At 42.7% G+C, this 18062-nt stretch overlaps 2 protein-coding genes across 11 annotated transcripts in view; one reads left to right on the top strand and one right to left on the bottom strand.

The window, feature by feature from the left end:
- Positions 1 to 9267, top strand: part of pax6b (paired box 6b) — a 28945-nt gene extending 19678 nt beyond the window's left edge. For 7 of the 10 annotated variants that reach the window (XM_020615682.1, XM_020615683.1, XM_020615680.1 and 4 more), the window contains 10 exons: positions 1386 to 1516; positions 1817 to 1852; positions 1938 to 2153; positions 2499 to 2664; positions 5663 to 5821; positions 6115 to 6197; positions 6283 to 6433; positions 6994 to 7106; positions 7380 to 7521; positions 8192 to 9267. In XM_020615682.1, the coding sequence (XP_020471338.1) occupies positions 1386 to 1516; positions 1817 to 1852; positions 1938 to 2153; positions 2499 to 2664; positions 5663 to 5821; positions 6115 to 6197; positions 6283 to 6433; positions 6994 to 7106; positions 7380 to 7521; positions 8192 to 8277 (1283 nt within the window). In that variant the 3' untranslated portion in view covers positions 8278 to 9267. Of the gene's footprint in view, positions 1 to 508; positions 593 to 1385; positions 1517 to 1816; positions 1853 to 1937; positions 2154 to 2498; positions 2665 to 5662; positions 5822 to 6114; positions 6198 to 6282; positions 6434 to 6993; positions 7107 to 7379; positions 7522 to 8191 lie in introns of those variants that run through there. The other 3 variants (XM_020615687.1, XM_020615684.1, XM_020615689.1) reach the window with 2 other exon arrangements.
- A 2541-nt stretch (positions 9268 to 11808) lies between these two features.
- Positions 11809 to 18062, bottom strand: part of elp4 (elongator acetyltransferase complex subunit 4) — a 55572-nt gene continuing 49318 nt past the window's right edge. Inside the window, 2 exon segments of the mRNA XM_020615662.1 lie at positions 11809 to 13454; positions 13457 to 13513. Coding sequence (XP_020471318.1) covers positions 13395 to 13454; positions 13457 to 13513 — 117 coding nt within the window. The 3' untranslated portion in view covers positions 11809 to 13394.

The following is an 18062-nucleotide window of genomic DNA, read 5'->3' as shown; positions in this document are numbered from 1 at the left end:
CGATTGCACACAACAGGACTGCAGTGGCTGTGAGCATTTGTTGTCAAATACAAACAAGGGAGGGGGGACTAGATGTCACTTTTAATATGTTAAAAATCCAGGCGCGCCCTCGTTTCTGTGACCGCGCGTAGCCCCTGGCCACCTTAAAACGCAGTCTCCCTTGGAGGGTAAACGAGTAGCGTCCAATTGTGTCTGAGTGATATCCAAATGCAGACAGAAAGGGTCGTTTTATCATGCTACTATTTGTCGTGACGATGCGATTTTCAAAAGCAGAGCGGTGTCATAAAGTGACATGCCTGCCACAAGTGCTCCAACTGATCTTTTCAATTAGCCTCCCATGCATGATCCGAGGCGACTTCCGCCTATTTCCAGAAATTAAGCTCAAACTTGACGTGCAGCTAGCTTTATTTTAAAGACAAATGTCAGGCAGGCTCATCATATTTTCCCCCTCTTCTATATTTGGAGCTTATTTATTGGTAAGGAGCCTCTGCTCCCGGAGTCAATGTACCGGGCGGCAGCGCAAGGGAAGGGAGCGGAGACACAGAGAGCAGCTCAGGCACTCCGGGGAGTCGGCTCTCCCATTTGGCTTCAGGTTTGCGGGCTTATTCTGTGCTTTAGAGAGATGCCATAGAACAATTTAGGGATAATTTCCAAAAAGCGATATTTTTAGACAACAACGGATAACAAAACTCTCTAGTTAAGTGTTTGTGTCCTATGTGATTCCTGTCTTATTTAAGCGTAATTTTGATGTTTTATGAAAGCATTTGTTGATTTAACGTCACTTTCCAAAAAGCTATACTTTTAAATCAAAGCTAATTTAGCACAATATTCCAGGTTTAGTGATTCAGGAGGTTGTCGCTGTTGCTGGTTGTTATTCTGAGACTAGTTAGAGAGGGGTGCTGGTCGTGTGGTGCGCAGCTGTACATGAGGGGATGGATAACGGGGCGGAGGTTTTAACACCGAAGTTTTCCCCTTTCATAAAAGGTTGGTTGAATTTCATCGGGACAAATCACGGACTGAGTTGTTCATTTATTACCAGCAACAAACATACGGAGATGGTTTGGCTCGGTTTATCTAAAGCTGTTTTCCTTTAATTCATGTTCTCAGTGTCTTGACGCGCTTCCCTTCAAACATGAATGTGCCGAGCGTTTTAACAATTTCTAAAAAATATTTTTTAGCTGCAAGACACTTTTTTTTTTACAACCATGTGACTCCTTATTTTAAAGTCAACTGCAACAAACCTCGTGTACCTCTGTATTATGTCTCCGTGTGTCGCTTTAATCATTGTCGTCATCACTAAATGAAGACAATTTACTGTACTTTGTCACCTATGTTTTAATTGGTCAGTATATTGTCACGACTGCGATGCCTTTGTCTCCATATAGGTCACAGTGGCGTAAACCAGCTTGGTGGTGTGTTTGTTAATGGTAGACCGCTGCCGGATTCCACCAGGCAGAAAATAGTCGAACTTGCTCACAGTGGTGCTCGACCCTGCGACATCTCCAGGATACTGCAGGTGACGGCCACACTCCCTTTTATACAGGCTTTGTTTTCAACGGATACAAACTACTTTAAGGAATAAAATCATGAAGCAACATGTGAATTTTACCATTAAATCCGTGTTTCATGAAGCCTAAATGTCGCATTTCATGGCTGTAAAAGTAAAGAATTAGGACTTATTAGTTACATCATTCCGTTCACTGGAAATGTAACAAGGCCGACAAAAAGAAACGTTCTCTGCCTGAAATGATAAAGAACAAATCCATTGTAAGAAATGCCTAATTTACCATTGAAGGCATATTTTTTGTGTTTATAGACCCATGATGAAGTCCAAGTGCTGGACAGTGAAAAGGTGATAATTATTTGACGCCATCTTAGAAATTCCGTAAATAGTCGTAAATAATGTATGTGAATTGTGTCTTTTGTTTTCTATCCAGGTATCCAACGGCTGTGTAAGCAAAATCCTGGGCAGATATTATGAAACTGGTTCCATAAGACCGAGAGCAATAGGCGGCAGCAAACCCAGGGTTGCCACTCCAGAGGTGGTCGCGAAAATCGCGCAGTACAAGCGGGAGTGTCCGTCTATCTTCGCCTGGGAGATCCGTGACAGACTTCTGTCGGAGGGCATCTGCACCAACGACAATATACCCAGTGTAAGTGTATTGGCTGTAAGTTATGTGCATGATTTAATTTGCCACATGAAATGACATTTTTTCTCATGCAGTGGAGGAAAAGGAGATGGGCATCCAACCATTCAGTCTTATTAAATAACACTGCCTTTTAAAGTGTGGGGCACTGCTGCAGATGTGATCACACACAATCAGCTGTACATTTGCGCGCTTTGCAGGAGCCTATGTGCACACTTATTTTGATTATAAAGTGTTTGTGTATTGCTGTGAACCCACTGCATTGCCTTGTGCCCTCATACAGAAACTCACAACAGCAGTGCTCCATCGGAACCAAATCCTTATCTTTATCATATGTAATTTGTCATTCAGGTGTCATCGATAAACAGAGTCCTCCGCAACCTGGCTAGTGAAAAGCAACAGATGGGAGCAGATGGCATGTATGACAAGCTGAGAATGCTCAACGGTCAGACAGGAACTTGGGGGACCCGGCCCGGCTGGTACCCCGGAACATCAGTGCCAGGGCAGCCCAATCAAGGTGAGGCTCATTATCACACAGTGGCAATAAAGACACCTTGACGCATACACAGCTGCAAGGTATCAAAGCAGGATACAACCGGGCGGCTCTCAGGTTCAGAAACATCTGTGGTCAGTCACATATTTAGCTTGAAGATAGATACATCAGGATTCACGTGGATCGTTTTACCGCGGACTGTCCCAGTGCTTCCCGTCCACGGCTGTTTGCAGGGAGACACTGTATTGGCAAGCTTCGATGCCCTGAGCAAGACTCCTAATTAAGACTAGTCGATTAGAGGAAGCCATAAGCCGTGCATGCAGTCTGAATACCTCCACTGTCCCACATATGGATGTGCGTAACAGCGGCTTGTCCTTTCTGCAGAGGTGTCCATCCAACGGCCTGCGTTGTCCTCCCCTCCTGATGGGGAGCAGTGTGCGGGGATACTAGTATAAAGGAGTGTTTTCCTTTCACACGCAATGATTGGTTATGGGAACGGCCCGCACTTCGTCTAATTGCTCATTAGAGAGAGCGTTGTCTCTCATTATGGCAACATGCAGGAGTGCGGAGATGGTAAGACTGCTGGGGAAGTGTTCCACTTCAGAGGATTTCCTGTCTTCCACTCAGGCCAAAAACTCGGCAGCTTCACTTAGAAGCACCACATTTTACTTTGGCTTTTAAACATTCATTCATTAAACAAGTATTAATCATTGTGTCTGATGTATATGCTTTAGAGAGGTGGTGGAATTCAGTCGTGGCAAATAATAATTTGCATTTGTTTGATGACCATTCGGACACGTGGGGCTGTTTTAAACAAGCAGTAAAGGAAAGAATATGAACTTAATTTTGAAATCATAATGACAAATGTATTATCATTATTAAATCCAGCAATGTCGGTGGTCTAATCTTTCACAACACACAAAATGTATTATTATTTTTTTCACATAAACAACAATTTGGTTATTGTGTTTTAAATTCAGTAGTATTTAGGTAAAGCCATTCTCTCAGGGGAACGAAAATATGTTTTCCATCCGACAGCCCAGTGGACACATATAATGGCTACATGGAGAGTGACAGGGCCTCAGAAGAAGACAACTCTATCCAAAAAGGAACGAATAAAGCTCCTCACCGATTTTGCCTTTTATCTCTTTCTCATTCTCATTCGCTGAGTATATGGCTCTAAATCCCGTCTATAGGATTTAGTCTCTCACTTTCTCTTTCAGTTCTAAGCGGTTTCTCAAGAGTGTTTTGATCCGGTCTCAGCAGCTGAAAGGTGCCGCAATTGGTTCGGTATCTCTCTTTTTTGCTGCTTTTCCGCCTCACTGGCTGAGACATCGTGATACTAAAGAATGAGTTTATTTCCCAGCGCTTTTATAAAGAAAACAAATCCCATCCTAGCGTCAGTGGGTCTGGCAGATGGATAATAGCTGCACATTCACTCCTTTTTATGGATTATCCGGAGAGAAGAAACAAATAGCGTGGATACAAACTATTGGCCTATAGAAGAATACTTTTGTCTATTTTGCAGCAAGTGAAATTGTCAAGAAACATGTCGCATCAGGTTTTCTCCAGTGAACCAAGACCCTTGCTTATAGACGCACTAAATATGTTTCAGGCCTGTTGTAAGAAAGTCAATCTCCCTGGAACAGAATCGGGAGAAAAACAAGCAATTTGCTTGAATTCACGTGATGGAGACGCTTTCTAATACAACTTGTAACTGCAAAATCTTCTACCAGCTTTAGACTGGCAAAATGAGGTTTGCACACCAAATCTTCAATAGCTTCAGTTGCTTTTTTTTTTTAGATGGCACAGGTGCATGGCTACACCCTGCACCTGCTCCTTGTTCCTTCCAACAAACTCTTCTTTGAGCAAGACACCCTTCATTTAAAATACGTCATTCCGATTAAAAACAAAACACAAACAAAATCTGCATACAAAAGCTGAAATGCCCCATGCATGAGTTCCACCCCTGGCGCCAGACGCCAGTGAGATATTACATAAACCACCGTCTATAAACGCACCCCCTGCTTAATTTCGCATTAACTTCTCGGTGTGATAATGATGTCCAACAACAAGACAGACATTAGTCGATAAGCCTCACCCTGCAAGTGAAGGGGCCTTTGGGCCCACCGCGGACAAGCAGGAGCAGTGAATAGATTGGCCTTATTTTGGTTGTTCAGGGGGTTGCATGCTCTCTCCTCACTCATTTGTTTCCAATTGAAGACAGAAATCCTGACTGGCGTGTAGCTGGCCGGGGGACGTGATTAATGATGGTAGTGGATAAGGGTTAACACACTGGACTCAAAGCTCTGTTGACTGGGATCCTCGTGCGCACAATGCCAAAGTACTATAGCCTGTGCGCCTCCAGAGAGAGAGGATCCTTTTGTCATCTTCTCCAATAAGCCCCCCTCCCATATATTACACCCACCGAGGGCTCACTGCTCGTCCCTGGCTGTGTCCATAGTTTAATGGTTTCCCTTACTCCTGAAGGCATTGTATCATTCTGAAAAGCGTCTTCTCCTATTCAAAAGTTGGTGGTCACCTCAATGACTATACCAACGCCCATATGGGAACGACCATTGAGGCTTTGCTCTGCCCTAAAAAAGGGGGCTAGAGAGTTTGGGGTTTTAATACATTTCGTAGGCTCTGAAAAGAGGCTCGCCACATCTTGTCACATTTCTCTTAACCTTTTGAGAACACACGCCATTGTTGGGACGCGATAGGTCCGCGGAGCGTTTCCCTCGCCAGCCTGTTTTTCCCACAATATTTTATAAACAGTTTAACTGCGAAGCCTTTTTATACTGTTCCTTTTCACACAGGCAGTTATCTGTAATCTGCCAACATTAAGAGAAAATTGCAATAATTCCTCTGATTTTGAATGAAATCAACCATGATAGTGGGTTTAATTAATGATGTAGCGCCGCGGTCTGTACAATTAGCTGTAGGCTGATACGGGAGACCCGAGAATTAATTATTCAATTAGCTTAATTGAATGTATATTTCCATTATATGGTTTCCCCAGATGGCTGCCAACAACAAGACGGCGCAGGAGAAAACACAAACTCCATCAGCTCAAACGGCGAAGATTCAGAGGAGACACAGATGCGACTGCAGCTCAAGAGGAAGCTGCAGAGAAACCGCACGTCCTTCACACAGGAGCAAATCGAAGCACTGGAAAAAGGTCTAACAATATATCACACAGTTATATCCGCCATTTTCGATCAGAAAGTAACTGGTTTACACGATGTTATTCTTTATAGCAATAAAAATAAATAAGTGTAGGCGAGTCCAGACTAAAAAACAAATCCTTTGTGTTTCTGAACTGAACGAATACTAGGCTTAAATATGAAGTTATTATGCCAAGTAAAAGAAGTTTTTGATTGAGGACCTTAGACATGTATTCAGTTAACAATCCTGCAAAACCCCAGAAACCATTGACCTCTAACATTTCAGTTCTGCTTCCTTTCATTACAGAATTTGAAAGAACTCATTATCCAGATGTTTTCGCGCGAGAGAGACTAGCGGCGAAAATCGACCTGCCCGAAGCCAGAATACAAGTGCGAACATTTAACAACAAATTTGGTAAAGTTCCCAAATACTAATGTCTGACTGAAAACTAACACGGCCTTATTTTCACCACAGGTATGGTTTTCAAATAGAAGAGCGAAGTGGAGGCGAGAGGAGAAGCTGCGGAACCAGCGTCGGCAGGCCAACAACGCCTCCAGTCACATCCCCATCAGCAGCAGCTTCAGCACCAGCGTGTACCAGGCCATCCCACAGCCCACTACACCGGGTAGGTCCACAGCTGGGATCATGCTCACAGGAAACTAATTAAAGCCTAATATTAAATAGTAATTGTTCAGTGATTGTACCTCCCACATTCTGAATTTGTCGTTGTATTATAGTCATATACATGGCGTCGTTACTCCAGGTAATAATGTAAATAACACATTTAACTTCTCATGGCTTCAACTCGGGATCTTTGTGAAATATTATGTGACAGACTGCAGATGAATAAAAAGCAGAAAAGCCTCTTCGATGGCTGTGCGCTCTGGTTCACACGAAGATGCACCGGTGGTTTCCTTTTTGACGGATGATTGAGCAAACCCTCTCAGCTGACTATCTGCATAATTACAGAATGAGGCACGAGGGCACATCGGCAGAGCTGAAGCTCATGCTCACAAGTCAATCACCTGAGATGCACACTGTACAGTATCTGTCCGGGCCCATCAGCCTGTCCAATAAAGCGTCACTTCACGCACGCAGTAGCTACTTAACGCCATGGAGCCGTTCTCTCACACTGGAGGACTGTGTGTTATTTCAGCTGGTTTTAACCAAATTTTCCATTGACAGTGTCTTTCACCTCGGGGTCAATGCTGGGTAGACCTGACTCTGCACTCACAAACACCTACAGTGCGCTGCCCCCCATGCCCAGCTTCACCATGGCAAACAATCTACCTATGCAAGTAAGTAAAAGACAATCACACAAAGTGAAAATGCTGAAAGATGTGAATATCTTCTGCTAATTGATATGATTGTAAGAGTGGAATCAAACACACCATGAGTGATTTAAATAGCTCCCGGGCCAAACAAACACTCCTTCAGAATGGGTTTCTGACAAACATGGAATAAAATCACATCTACAGACACATGTGCCTATGAAGTTTACAGTATTACAGACTACTGAACTGAAACCTATGGATGGCTAAGCTAATGTAACATTCTCTCCCCGTCTGTAGCCCAGCCAGACCTCCTCTTATTCCTGCATGCTGCCTACCAGTCCGCCTGTGAATGGGCGGAGCTACGAAACATACACGCCCCCTCATATGCAGGCACATATGAACAGCCAATCAATGACCACTTCTGGTACCACCTCAACAGGTAGGTAGGCAGAAAGTTCATTGTTTACCAACAGCTTGGGAATTAAACAGCGCACTCTCTCAAATATCTGCCACCCTTCCTGTAATTATGGGGGTACTACATAGCCATTTCTGATTCATGGTCTGTCGCAGTGGCTCCTTTCTGTTCACTTAAGAAATGGTTTAAACATCTGCGGTTTAATATCTCTACATTTCATATCATTTTCCTTCTGCAGCTGCATGAACAAAGCTCATTTCATTGCTGCTCTATGCCATCATGTCAATCCACCTATTCCAGCCCATAGTTTAGTTCCACCCCATTAGGATGCTGTTAGTGACAGCCATATATACTAGTTATAGTCATGAAGAGTTAATCATGCATAACCACATTTCCTCTGTGCTAAATTGCTAATTAATTTGATTCATTTGCTGTTGTACTCTGTTTAAATGCCATCGCCAAAGCCTCAATTTATTGAGCTTGCAAGCGTTTTACTGAGCAACCATGTGCAGAGCTTTGTGACTCATTGCAGCTCCACTGCTCATCTGCCTATTTGCAAGCTTTAAAAGCACAATGCTGTGCTATAAGGCTAACTAGTGTTAGCTGCCACACTAGCTGTGCATGGTGCATCCACTCACTCAGTAATTTATCATGTTGGCTCTTTACTGATGTCTTTCGCTTTTTCACTCTGTAGGACTCATCTCTCCTGGAGTGTCTGTCCCTGTCCAAGTCCCAGGAAGTGAGCCTGACATGTCCCAGTACTGGTCAAGACTACAGTAGAGAGAAGAGCTACTTCACCCTGTAATCAACCACTCCACTATCGCCCTCCGGCAGTGCTCCTTACACATACATGGCACAGGAGAGTAGAGAAGGCGGGAGAGGGTTGAGAAGAGGCAAAGGACAGAAGATGAGGAGAAAAGAACGAGGACAAGTGACTGGGGGAGCCCTGGGACGTCTGGGCTTTGTTTTTCCAGTGGGACTCTGTGCTATTCTGTAGCTCTAAGCACATTCAAACGAGGACTTGGAAGCAAGAACAATGATGGAAAGACAGAAATAAATGGACCTCTGTAAAGTGCCCGGTGTTAAATTTTTATGGAACAAAAACTTCAGTTTTTTTTTTCTATTTCCAAATTCAGCCATTGTTTCCTTTTTTCTCTGGTGTGTTAGTAAATGGCCATTTGTATGTTAATATGAAAAACCAAGATCAAGTACTGATAGATGGACTGCTAGAAAACCATGTTCGGGGTTTGTTTCACAGAGGAGAACCCGAGAGATTCTGCCAAGACTATCTTCTAATCCGCTTATATCGAGACTTTCTACCAGCCTTTGCATGGTCTCTGGACGCTGTTGCATATCATTTAAGACGAAAAGCTGGAGGGAAGACTCTTAACTGTGTCAGAAAAAAAAACTATTTATTGGTCTTATTTAGCAGACGAAACTCAAACTCGATCCAATCACTGAAGCCACAGTCTTGACTCATCTGACACGGACCTGTGCCTGCTGGCTTATTAGACACGGACCACTATCAACAGCTCAAAGACAGTGTGACCCACAACCCAACTTGGACCTCTTGCTTTGGTGGCTGGATTGACTCTAGGTTACCATGAAGAACATTAAATGTGGAAAACAGGTGTAAAAGAAAACCTGTAGTCTGTAAATGGTAGACTGCGTCTTCGATATAATCCAGTTTGTTAATGTCAAAATGTAAAGTACTTGTCTTCCCTAGAAATCTTCCAGAAAGATTTCTCCAATAAAAGTTGATTTCATTTATATCCCCGAGAATATTCTATAAATGTTCCATGCATCATAAAATACATTTCTTTAGGGTCAGGTACAATTTGTCTCTTAGCTATAGTTGTATTATAGTGTCCTATGGTCAAATTTGTGCAGCTAGAAATATTTAATTCCTATAATTATGATTAAACATTGCTTGACAGAGTTTTAAACTTAAGTGTTTGGCAGTTGTTTACAAGTACATATCAGATTTAATCACTGTTGATTGTAAAACAAACCAAAGCCTTTGTATTTCATCTAGTACACAATTTACTTTTTAAGATTTTAGTCTTGTGTTGCAAAATTTTGTAAACACGTTCTGTTCAATTACATTGGCTTCGAGTTTGTAAGACTGCAGTCCTTATTTATAAATGAAGACCATGGGAGGGTTTTTCTAGCATCATCTGTCATGCTCGTTTGAGTTTTGCATTTTTATTTCAGTGTGTACGTAGAACATGGACACATACTGGGTTTATGTCTGAGCAATGCTTCTGAGATAAAACGTCTACACGCTCTCTTAAATATTTCAATTTAATTTTATTTAAAATGGAGCTTTCTAAATGTATTTTGTGAAAACTATAAAACATTTTGTACAGTAAAATTGTGTCTTAAAGAAAGCCTTTGTGCCTGTTCAATGAAAAAAAACCCTTCTTAATTTTCACTGCTGCAATTTTAAACTTACTTTTGTATATGTTAGACTGACATGCCAAAACAGCACCTTATAATACACATACAATACTTCCAATTCCCACCAAACCAAGGTGTCCAAAATAACAAACCACTCTTGATGTATGGGGCTGAACCAAGCCGGCACAGACCACACAGCACAACACCACCGCACAATGAGAAAGGTCAAGCAATTCACCATCAGTAGCTCTTGTTTTAGTAGAGTTACGATGGTATGAACAAAACAGAGCCAATGAAGAGGAGGAGGGCACAGAGAAGAGTGGAAAAAACCATGGAATAAAGCAGTCAGTGCCTAGAGCGAGGCAGAGGAGCGATTGTGTGGCAGAGTGAGTTATTTTGCTTCACTTGCTGCCTCAGCAGGGGGGTTTGTGTGAGTGTGTGTGTGTGCAGTTTCGAAGGGGTGTTGTTAGAGAGAGTGAGAGTGTATCTAAAGGAAAGGGTATCCAGGAGAGAGTGAGGTCAGGTAACATTCACACAGTATGGAACAACACCAAATGCCTCACTAAATTGATTAACTGAATTTACGTCTCACTCAAAATTGAATAGTCCAATCAGAATGTTGAGGATTTGAGGTTAATTAGATTTTCAAGAGGATTGTTTTTTAGCCATAGCACAATTTCAATTTTCATTTAATCCAAGTTATTAAACAGAGGGAGGGATACTATTTGGAGAACAGGTCTGGTGACTGCGCCAACACCAAGGAGGAACATTAATAATTACAAAGAGAGAATGAAAGATCAATTCAAAATGCAAGTAGGATTGCAATTAGTCTAAATAATACACAGCTTTGGGGTAAAAAGGTTTATATGTAATTCTCTCTGTGAAGAAAGTCAGGCCATGTCCGTCTCTGTAAAGGCTTCTGAGAGCTTTGAGAGCGTCTCTTAACGAGCCACTAATTCTGAGCTGGAAATCTGACTCTGAACAGAACAGCAGCCGATACACTCCTATTTACTGTCAGCAGTTAAAGTCTGTGCTGTGTGTACAGTACATGTGTTACTGTATGTGCAGACATTTTCCTTGCCAGTCGAGGTTCAGTATATAGTAGCTTGTGTGGGGACAAATCTGAAAGTTTGGTCTGCTTAATGAAACCAGCACTTATAAAAAGTGGGATAAAAATGCACTGTCCTTAATACTTTGACTTTAATAGTGCTAAGACAGCCACTGAATAACGGGACCCAAAAGATGTCAGGTAGAAAAATAACTATGGGTTTGGTTCGGAACCAACAGGATATGAGCTGCAGCTGCCACATGATACAATTATAGAAGAATCTTTGCACATTCTCTCTTTTTTTTTTGTTGTTTTTTTTTGCTAAAAGGCCAATTGAGAGTTTAAGATATAACTGGTATAATGGGCCCTGTGTGTCCTTGTGTGTTATTATTCGATATATTTAACAAAAAAAAAATGCATCATATGTAATAACAACATGCTTTTGCCTCAGGTTCAATGTTAAAAAACTCAAAAGCCATGAACATGTTATGAACAACTACTTATAACTGAGCAATGAGAAACAGGAAGTTGACAAAAGGTCTAGACTGTCCTGTGGACAGTGTACTGATTCATACTCTGGGTGAGGTGAATTAAGGCATGTGAAGAGTCACATGTGGTCATGTAAAAAAAAACAAAAAAAACAACAACTAGGGATTAACACTGTTTTCTCTGTTGTCCTCTGAAGTTTAAATTATTACATTTCCCGGTACCCTAAAGTACTTACTCATACTTACTCATACATAAGTATGTGTGGCTGATCATAACCCGATGTATTGTGCAACTAGGTACAACCATCTTTATCTCGGGGGAGGACACAAAAAAATCCACTGTTGGTCAGCTATAGGAAATAAAAATTTAAATGCCGTTTAATTTAATGTTAAAAATCTGCACATATACATTTATAAATGTGAACTGAATGTGCATAAAGATTAAGCTTGGTCCAATGTGAATACTGAAACTGGCATCAATTCACTAAATGAACTCGTACCTGATATAAAAATGTGAGAATGTTTATTCTTTATGAAGTGCATAGAAAAAAAATTAGACATTTTAAACTAAGGTAAAAAAAAAATTCACTTTCTGAACTATCTGGACAAAAGTGAATCAGGACTATGGTGACATGGAGACAGGGCAAGTGTAAGACAAAAAAAAAAGACACGTGATAAACAAATGCCATAATAAATGTATTCAGTTTTAATCTACTTTAAAAGTGTACAACAAAAGTCAGCTCTTCAGCAACAATAACTTGTATTATCTTGACAACATAAGCTTTTGTTCACCTGTATAAGTGACCTGTGTTATCTCCTGCTCGCTCTCATTCACCCAGTATGAGAGCACTCCATCCATGCACGAAACTGTCAGGTAACGCTACCCTCTCCCAACATGCTGCAGATGGTTACCAATCCTGCCAGTTTTTACAGGCAAAGATATTCAAACTGGCATCAACAGCAGACTGAGGAAAACAAAAATGAAACATTTAATTTTTCATATTGTTTTTTCTCTCTTTCTCCATGTCACCATTTGACCTAATTTGTTCTTTTGGGCTTGTCATGGTAAAGCAGCTCATCCAGCAAACATGCCTGATGAGCTGTGAAGCCTGCACCCAAAGCCAGCTCTCCTACCCTCTGCCCACATTCACGCTCAGCTCTCCAGCTTACTGGAGGTACACGTCACTCACGGGCACAGTGTCGAGGTCAGATGGAGGGATCCCTGTGTGAACCTGAAACCAGTGAGGAAGACCACAGATCAGTCATTCATAACACACTCATCCTCTCAGAGTCTCAGAGATAGGCAACTCTTCTTTCAGAGCTGGTGCTGAAACACAGCAAAGTAGAATTTGAATTAAGAGAATGTGTTTGTGTACTTTGTATACCATTTCTTTTATTTATCTAATCGCAAGTATATTCCATCCATAAACCAAAAGCACTGCACATGGTGGAGCTAGGCAGAAGTAGTCACTTTTTATGTAGAGTAACAAAAGCCACTTCCATTATTTCATGTTTGCCAAGTGTGAGATTGTGTAAAGACTAAAACATGTCTCATGATTACACCTTACAAGTAAATGAAAAACCCAGAGGCAAATAAAAAGCAATAACAAAAACAATGCCTCCCTGTGTATAAAAACCCAACCAATATAATAAGTCAATGAACATCTCATGGCAGCATGAAATGTATAAATATCAGCTGTCAGAGTAGGAAAAAACTGCCCTGAGAGCGCTGTATGTTTATATACGAAAAAGGACTTGAGATATAATATGAAATGTGTCTGCCATGAGAAGAGGGTGTTTAGATCGTCACCCCTGGCTGGGCCAGTTGTCAGGTGGTAATGGCTGGCAGGGTTATCATGGTTGACATTATGTGGGCGAGGGAACATCCTGGTCACCACGGTAAAGAGGACAACGCTTCAGCGTTCCAGGTGCTGGTTGCCCATGGCGACTGTGTGGGAGTTCTAGAAGTCCAGGTGTTTGTTTCCGGATGCACCCGAGCCACAGGCTGAAGCGCTCCCGCCGGCTCCCCCCTGCTCACACGACTCACCGTCTCAGACAAGTCTGGAGGCAAATGCAGTCTCTACAGAAATCAGAGTGTGAGACAGAGAAGGGGAGAGAGAGTATTAGATCAGCCCGTATGGAGGAAACAGAAAGCACTACAGTGGATCAACACACAGTAGATGGTACACCTCAGTGATGTTTATTCACAGAGAGCCATGTTGGGTTGAAATTGCATTAGATGCTTCAGTACTCCCCTTAGCACTGGCAGCGTGGAGTAAACCTGCTAGCGGGCTGCTAAATGCTTCAGAGAGCTTTAGGGTCTGTTACAGCTCACAGGAAATGTGTGTGTGAGAGCATGTGAGGTAGGGGACCAAACAGCATGCAGTTACAAGGTACGAGAGCATGTGCATGGGGAAAACAGTGGTGCGGTAGTTAGCGCTGTCGCCTTACAGCAAGAAGGTTCCAGGTTTGAGCCCAGGCTGACCTGGGGCCTGTCTGTGTGGAGTCCTGCATGTTCTCCCTGTGCCTGTGTGGGTTCTCTCCGGGTGCTCCAGCTTCCTCCCAAAGACATGCAGCTTAGGTTGACTGGTGACTCTAAATTGCCTATAGGAGTGAGTGTGCGTGGTTATCTGTCTACATGTCAGCCCTGTGACAGACTGGCGACCTGTCCAGGGTGGACCCCACCTCTCACCCAATGTCTGTTGGGACTGGCTCCAGTGCCCCCGTGACCCTATTCGGGAATAAGTGGTATAGATAATGGATGGATGGAAGGAGAACGTATGTGCAGAATGTGTTTGCTTGTGTGTTGACTGCTTTACTGTTTGTAAAAAATAAGATTATATTCAGCTAATACCATCAGTCATTAGCATCAAATCTTGTAGCTGTTTGATAGTAAAGCTTATGTGTGGAGCAGCTCTGTGCCAAGTCAAAGCACAAAGAGGTTAATGAGGGCCACTCATGTAAAGCCTCCTGACACCAACACACTAACTAATACAGCTAGACTGCTCTGCTCTCTCCAGAAGCAGCGATAAAGGCCACCAATAGCACTCCAAGAACAAAGTCTTGAAGAGGTGTTGAGAGCGTGAGAGGAGGTGAAGGAGCTCCAGAGTCAAGTGTGCACCCAACAATGGTGTTGAGTAGCATGTTGGTTGAGTGTCTATCGAGGAAGTTAAATCAGAATACAGGCAGCCCAGACACAAGAGAAGTTAAACCCTGTAATTTGCTCTTGAAAGAATCTGCCATGACATCTGAAACCCACTGGTCAAAGCCTGTGCTCTCACACCACCCCAGCCCTCTAAACCTGCCCTGCCAGCCACATCCTTAGCCCCTCCAGACATCCAACTTCAGGGAAGCCATTTCACTCCCACAGATACTTATCTCTTTTTTAATGACTAGGTGTTTTCATACAGGCTTTAACAGCATCATTACTAAGAGATAACTCAGCTGTAGGCAACACTCTTTGCGCCTTTAGGGTAAACTACTTCCTCCTTCTGCTTCATGCTGTTGTTACGAGCCTTGAAACACCTGAACTGCAAAACGTTTTTAATATCACTGATGTTTAAGTCTGACTTGAAGTGTTGTGGTCCTGCCATGGTGGCTAACAGGTCAGAGGTCTCTTTTCTGTTGGCCCCTTTTCCACCGTCTGGTACCAGCTCATCTCCATTCTGCTCTACTCAACTCTACCTGCTTTTGGTACCAGGTGCTTTGCTTGCCACTGCAGATTGTTCTCCTGCAGTGTAGCTGGTTGACACCAAAACTGCCATGAAGTCACTGGTTCATGGTGGCAGGGCAGGCGCAAAAATATCATTTTCATCATAGCACTGTTACTATGCCATTTTATTAGGTTCTGAAAGTTTTCGGGAGATCACATAACCATTTAGTTTTTGAATATGTGATCAATCTATCCAAGAAATGGCAATTACAAATTTGCACCAACGTTTTTGGAGATGTGATGACCTGCTAACATGCCAGCTAGCTCTACTTAGCAGGCACAGCTGCAGCCAAAGTGCTCATATTATCACATTCAGTAACCTACATGGGCTATGTGATAAGATGTACGATATGGTGGTACAATATAACAGTTATATTATACAGTTAAGAGTGGCTCAAAGCCTCTGTCACCATAAATTTGACCCTCTATAACACTTGTGAGAGAGAAGTGGCAGCTACTATTACAATATGAATGAATGAAGAACAAGAAGACTGGTGTTATCACATGTAAACATCCGGGTTCATTGGTGGCAAGAAGGCCGCGCAGTAGTGATGAATTTCTCTCACCAATGGGTAGCCTACAGTGTTTACACGTCACCGTTTGGCATCGCCTCAGCTTGCTGGAGACCTCAAAGGAGGTGTTGCCAAAAATAGTACCTGGTACTATCCCCAACATTTGACTGATGGAAAAACAAATAAGGCAAACAGAGTCAAGTTGAGTTGAGCTGGTACCAGGCTTTTGTGCGTGTGTGCCAGCTGAATGTTTGTCAGGCAAGTAGAGGAAACAAAAGGAGCACTCTTCATGCAGCCCAGCAGATTATCTGGGGCAGGTGAGCACTGAGACACTGTGAAGGACCTATAATTTAATGTAAGATGGTAAAGGTAAGGTTACACAGGACTTACAGAGGCAAGGATTGAAGAATCCCACTTGGAGAAAAGACAAGACGAACGAGCATAAACTAACCCTTGTGACACAACGACAAGAACTGACAGGTTTTTAACAAAATACATGATAAATGTGTGTAACTCTTGCTCTCTCAAACAAGCAAAAACATCTATGCAAACTCATATCTTGGCCTTGAGGGGGCCTTCAGAAGCTCTGCTCTGCTTCCACCCCTGCCAAAGCTCACCTGTGTAACCTTTCGTGTCTTCAGCTCATTCGAGTGTGATTGAAAAAGAAAAACAATGCATTGATCAAGCCTGGACTCAGTCCTGCTTAGTGCACTGCAGCGGAAACACGGCAGCGGGAGGAGTAGGAGAAAATCAATCACATATACATCATCCTCAGTGGGTGAGTTAAAAAAAAAAAAAAGACATCACACTGTTGTCTGGTTGTCACACACCCACGGGCCTGGCTACATCATGTCTGTTTGGCTCTGGGCTCTGTGAACCCACTGAGCATGTGCAGAGCAAAGGTCAAAGCAATCCAGAAGTGCAGCTCGGCTCCTCTAACCTTTGAGTTCAGGGGCAGATGAGAACAATCAATGTTAACATCAAAGTTAAAGGCAGGAGCAGGCAAAACCAATCGATCGGTGTGGCACACAGAGGGAAAAGACAGTCTAGTAACAGTCTGCACATCAGTAACAGCCAATATTACAACTGGCAGCAGTTAGTATATCAGTGTCTTACTAACTTTATATTTAGTTCAACTCTAAAGGAACTAGTTTGACTGTCAATGATTCTTAACCTGAAAGAAGAAAATTCAAGAAAAAAAAATCTGAATTTTTAACTGATTTTGAAATTTAGACCCAACTGCAGGGCTACCATGAACATTTGCACTGATACCAAATGAATGGAGGTCAGTGTAAGACTTGGACAGACACACTCAGGCAGGCTCTGAGTTAGCTTCCCTAGAGGATAACTAGAGAGAAAAGTTGATGACTGTCAGCAGACAGGATGTTTAATATTATTATTATGACGTGTATAACTGTAGCCTTAGCCATAATATGTTCTTATGTTTAATATCACGACATGTTACTAGAGGTCGTGTGAGAATGTCTTTAGCTACACACCACTTAATCAACAGACACACACACATTGATTTGCTTCATGTTTTGACTACTGCTATGGCCAGCTGCAAAGCTGGCAACAGAGACGTCTCGGTTGACGTTTCTGTGTAGTATGGGGCTAGCCCAAGCGAGGCGATATAATGTATAGGCCTGGTGGGTACAGGGTCTTTCATCTTACATCTGCCTGCAAGCAGTTTGGAGGTGCAAGATACCTGAGCGTGTAATGTTAATTTTACCTGTGATCCTTTGAATAAATCAGCACTGTTTTGAAGTTACTTGGACTGTCTCGTCTCTCAGAGTTAGCAATGGTAACAAGTATAACAATTTTTTTTAATGAATGGAAGAACCTCACCAGATTCTAAAAAGGCATTAACTACTGCAGTAATCACTGGCACAGCAGAGAGCAGGCAGGACTTCAGAAGGCTCATAGGGCTTGGATCAAGTTGACATGTGGTAACATTTGATCTTTTTAATGACGTCAGAAAATTTGTATTCAGCTAAGAGTGTAAAAGTTGAAGATAGTGATGGAGTTCACATGTCCCAGTGGACAGACACAGTCAGGCAGGCTCTGAGTTTGCTTCCCTACGACCTGCACACTCCATGATGTAAACAAGGACATCCGGAAAACCCTCAGAGGCATAGTGGGGTGTATGTGTGTGTGAAATCTTTCTCTGCTGCCTGGCAACCTTTTACGAGGGTGGAGAAAGTTGAAAAAAAAAATAAGAGTGGGGGTTGGGGAGGGGGTGTGTTGGATGGGAGTGGACGGTGGGAAAAGACTAGGCTGTGCAGCGTTGGTGACGAAGGGGGACTGTGAAAGTGGATGTGTGCCACAGTGTTAGTGCGAGTGTGTGTGTTACATTTGTGACGTGTTCCCTCCCTATCGGCAGGTAGGGGTAAAGGCCTGCGGTT

The sequence above is a fragment of the Monopterus albus genome, unplaced genomic scaffold (assembly GCF_001952655.1).
Source record: "Monopterus albus unplaced genomic scaffold, M_albus_1.0 scaffold168.1, whole genome shotgun sequence".
NCBI classification, from domain to species: Eukaryota; Metazoa; Chordata; class Actinopteri; order Synbranchiformes; family Synbranchidae; genus Monopterus; species Monopterus albus.
Note: the sequence above shows the minus strand (reverse complement) of the source record. Positions and strands in the feature narration are given on the sequence as shown.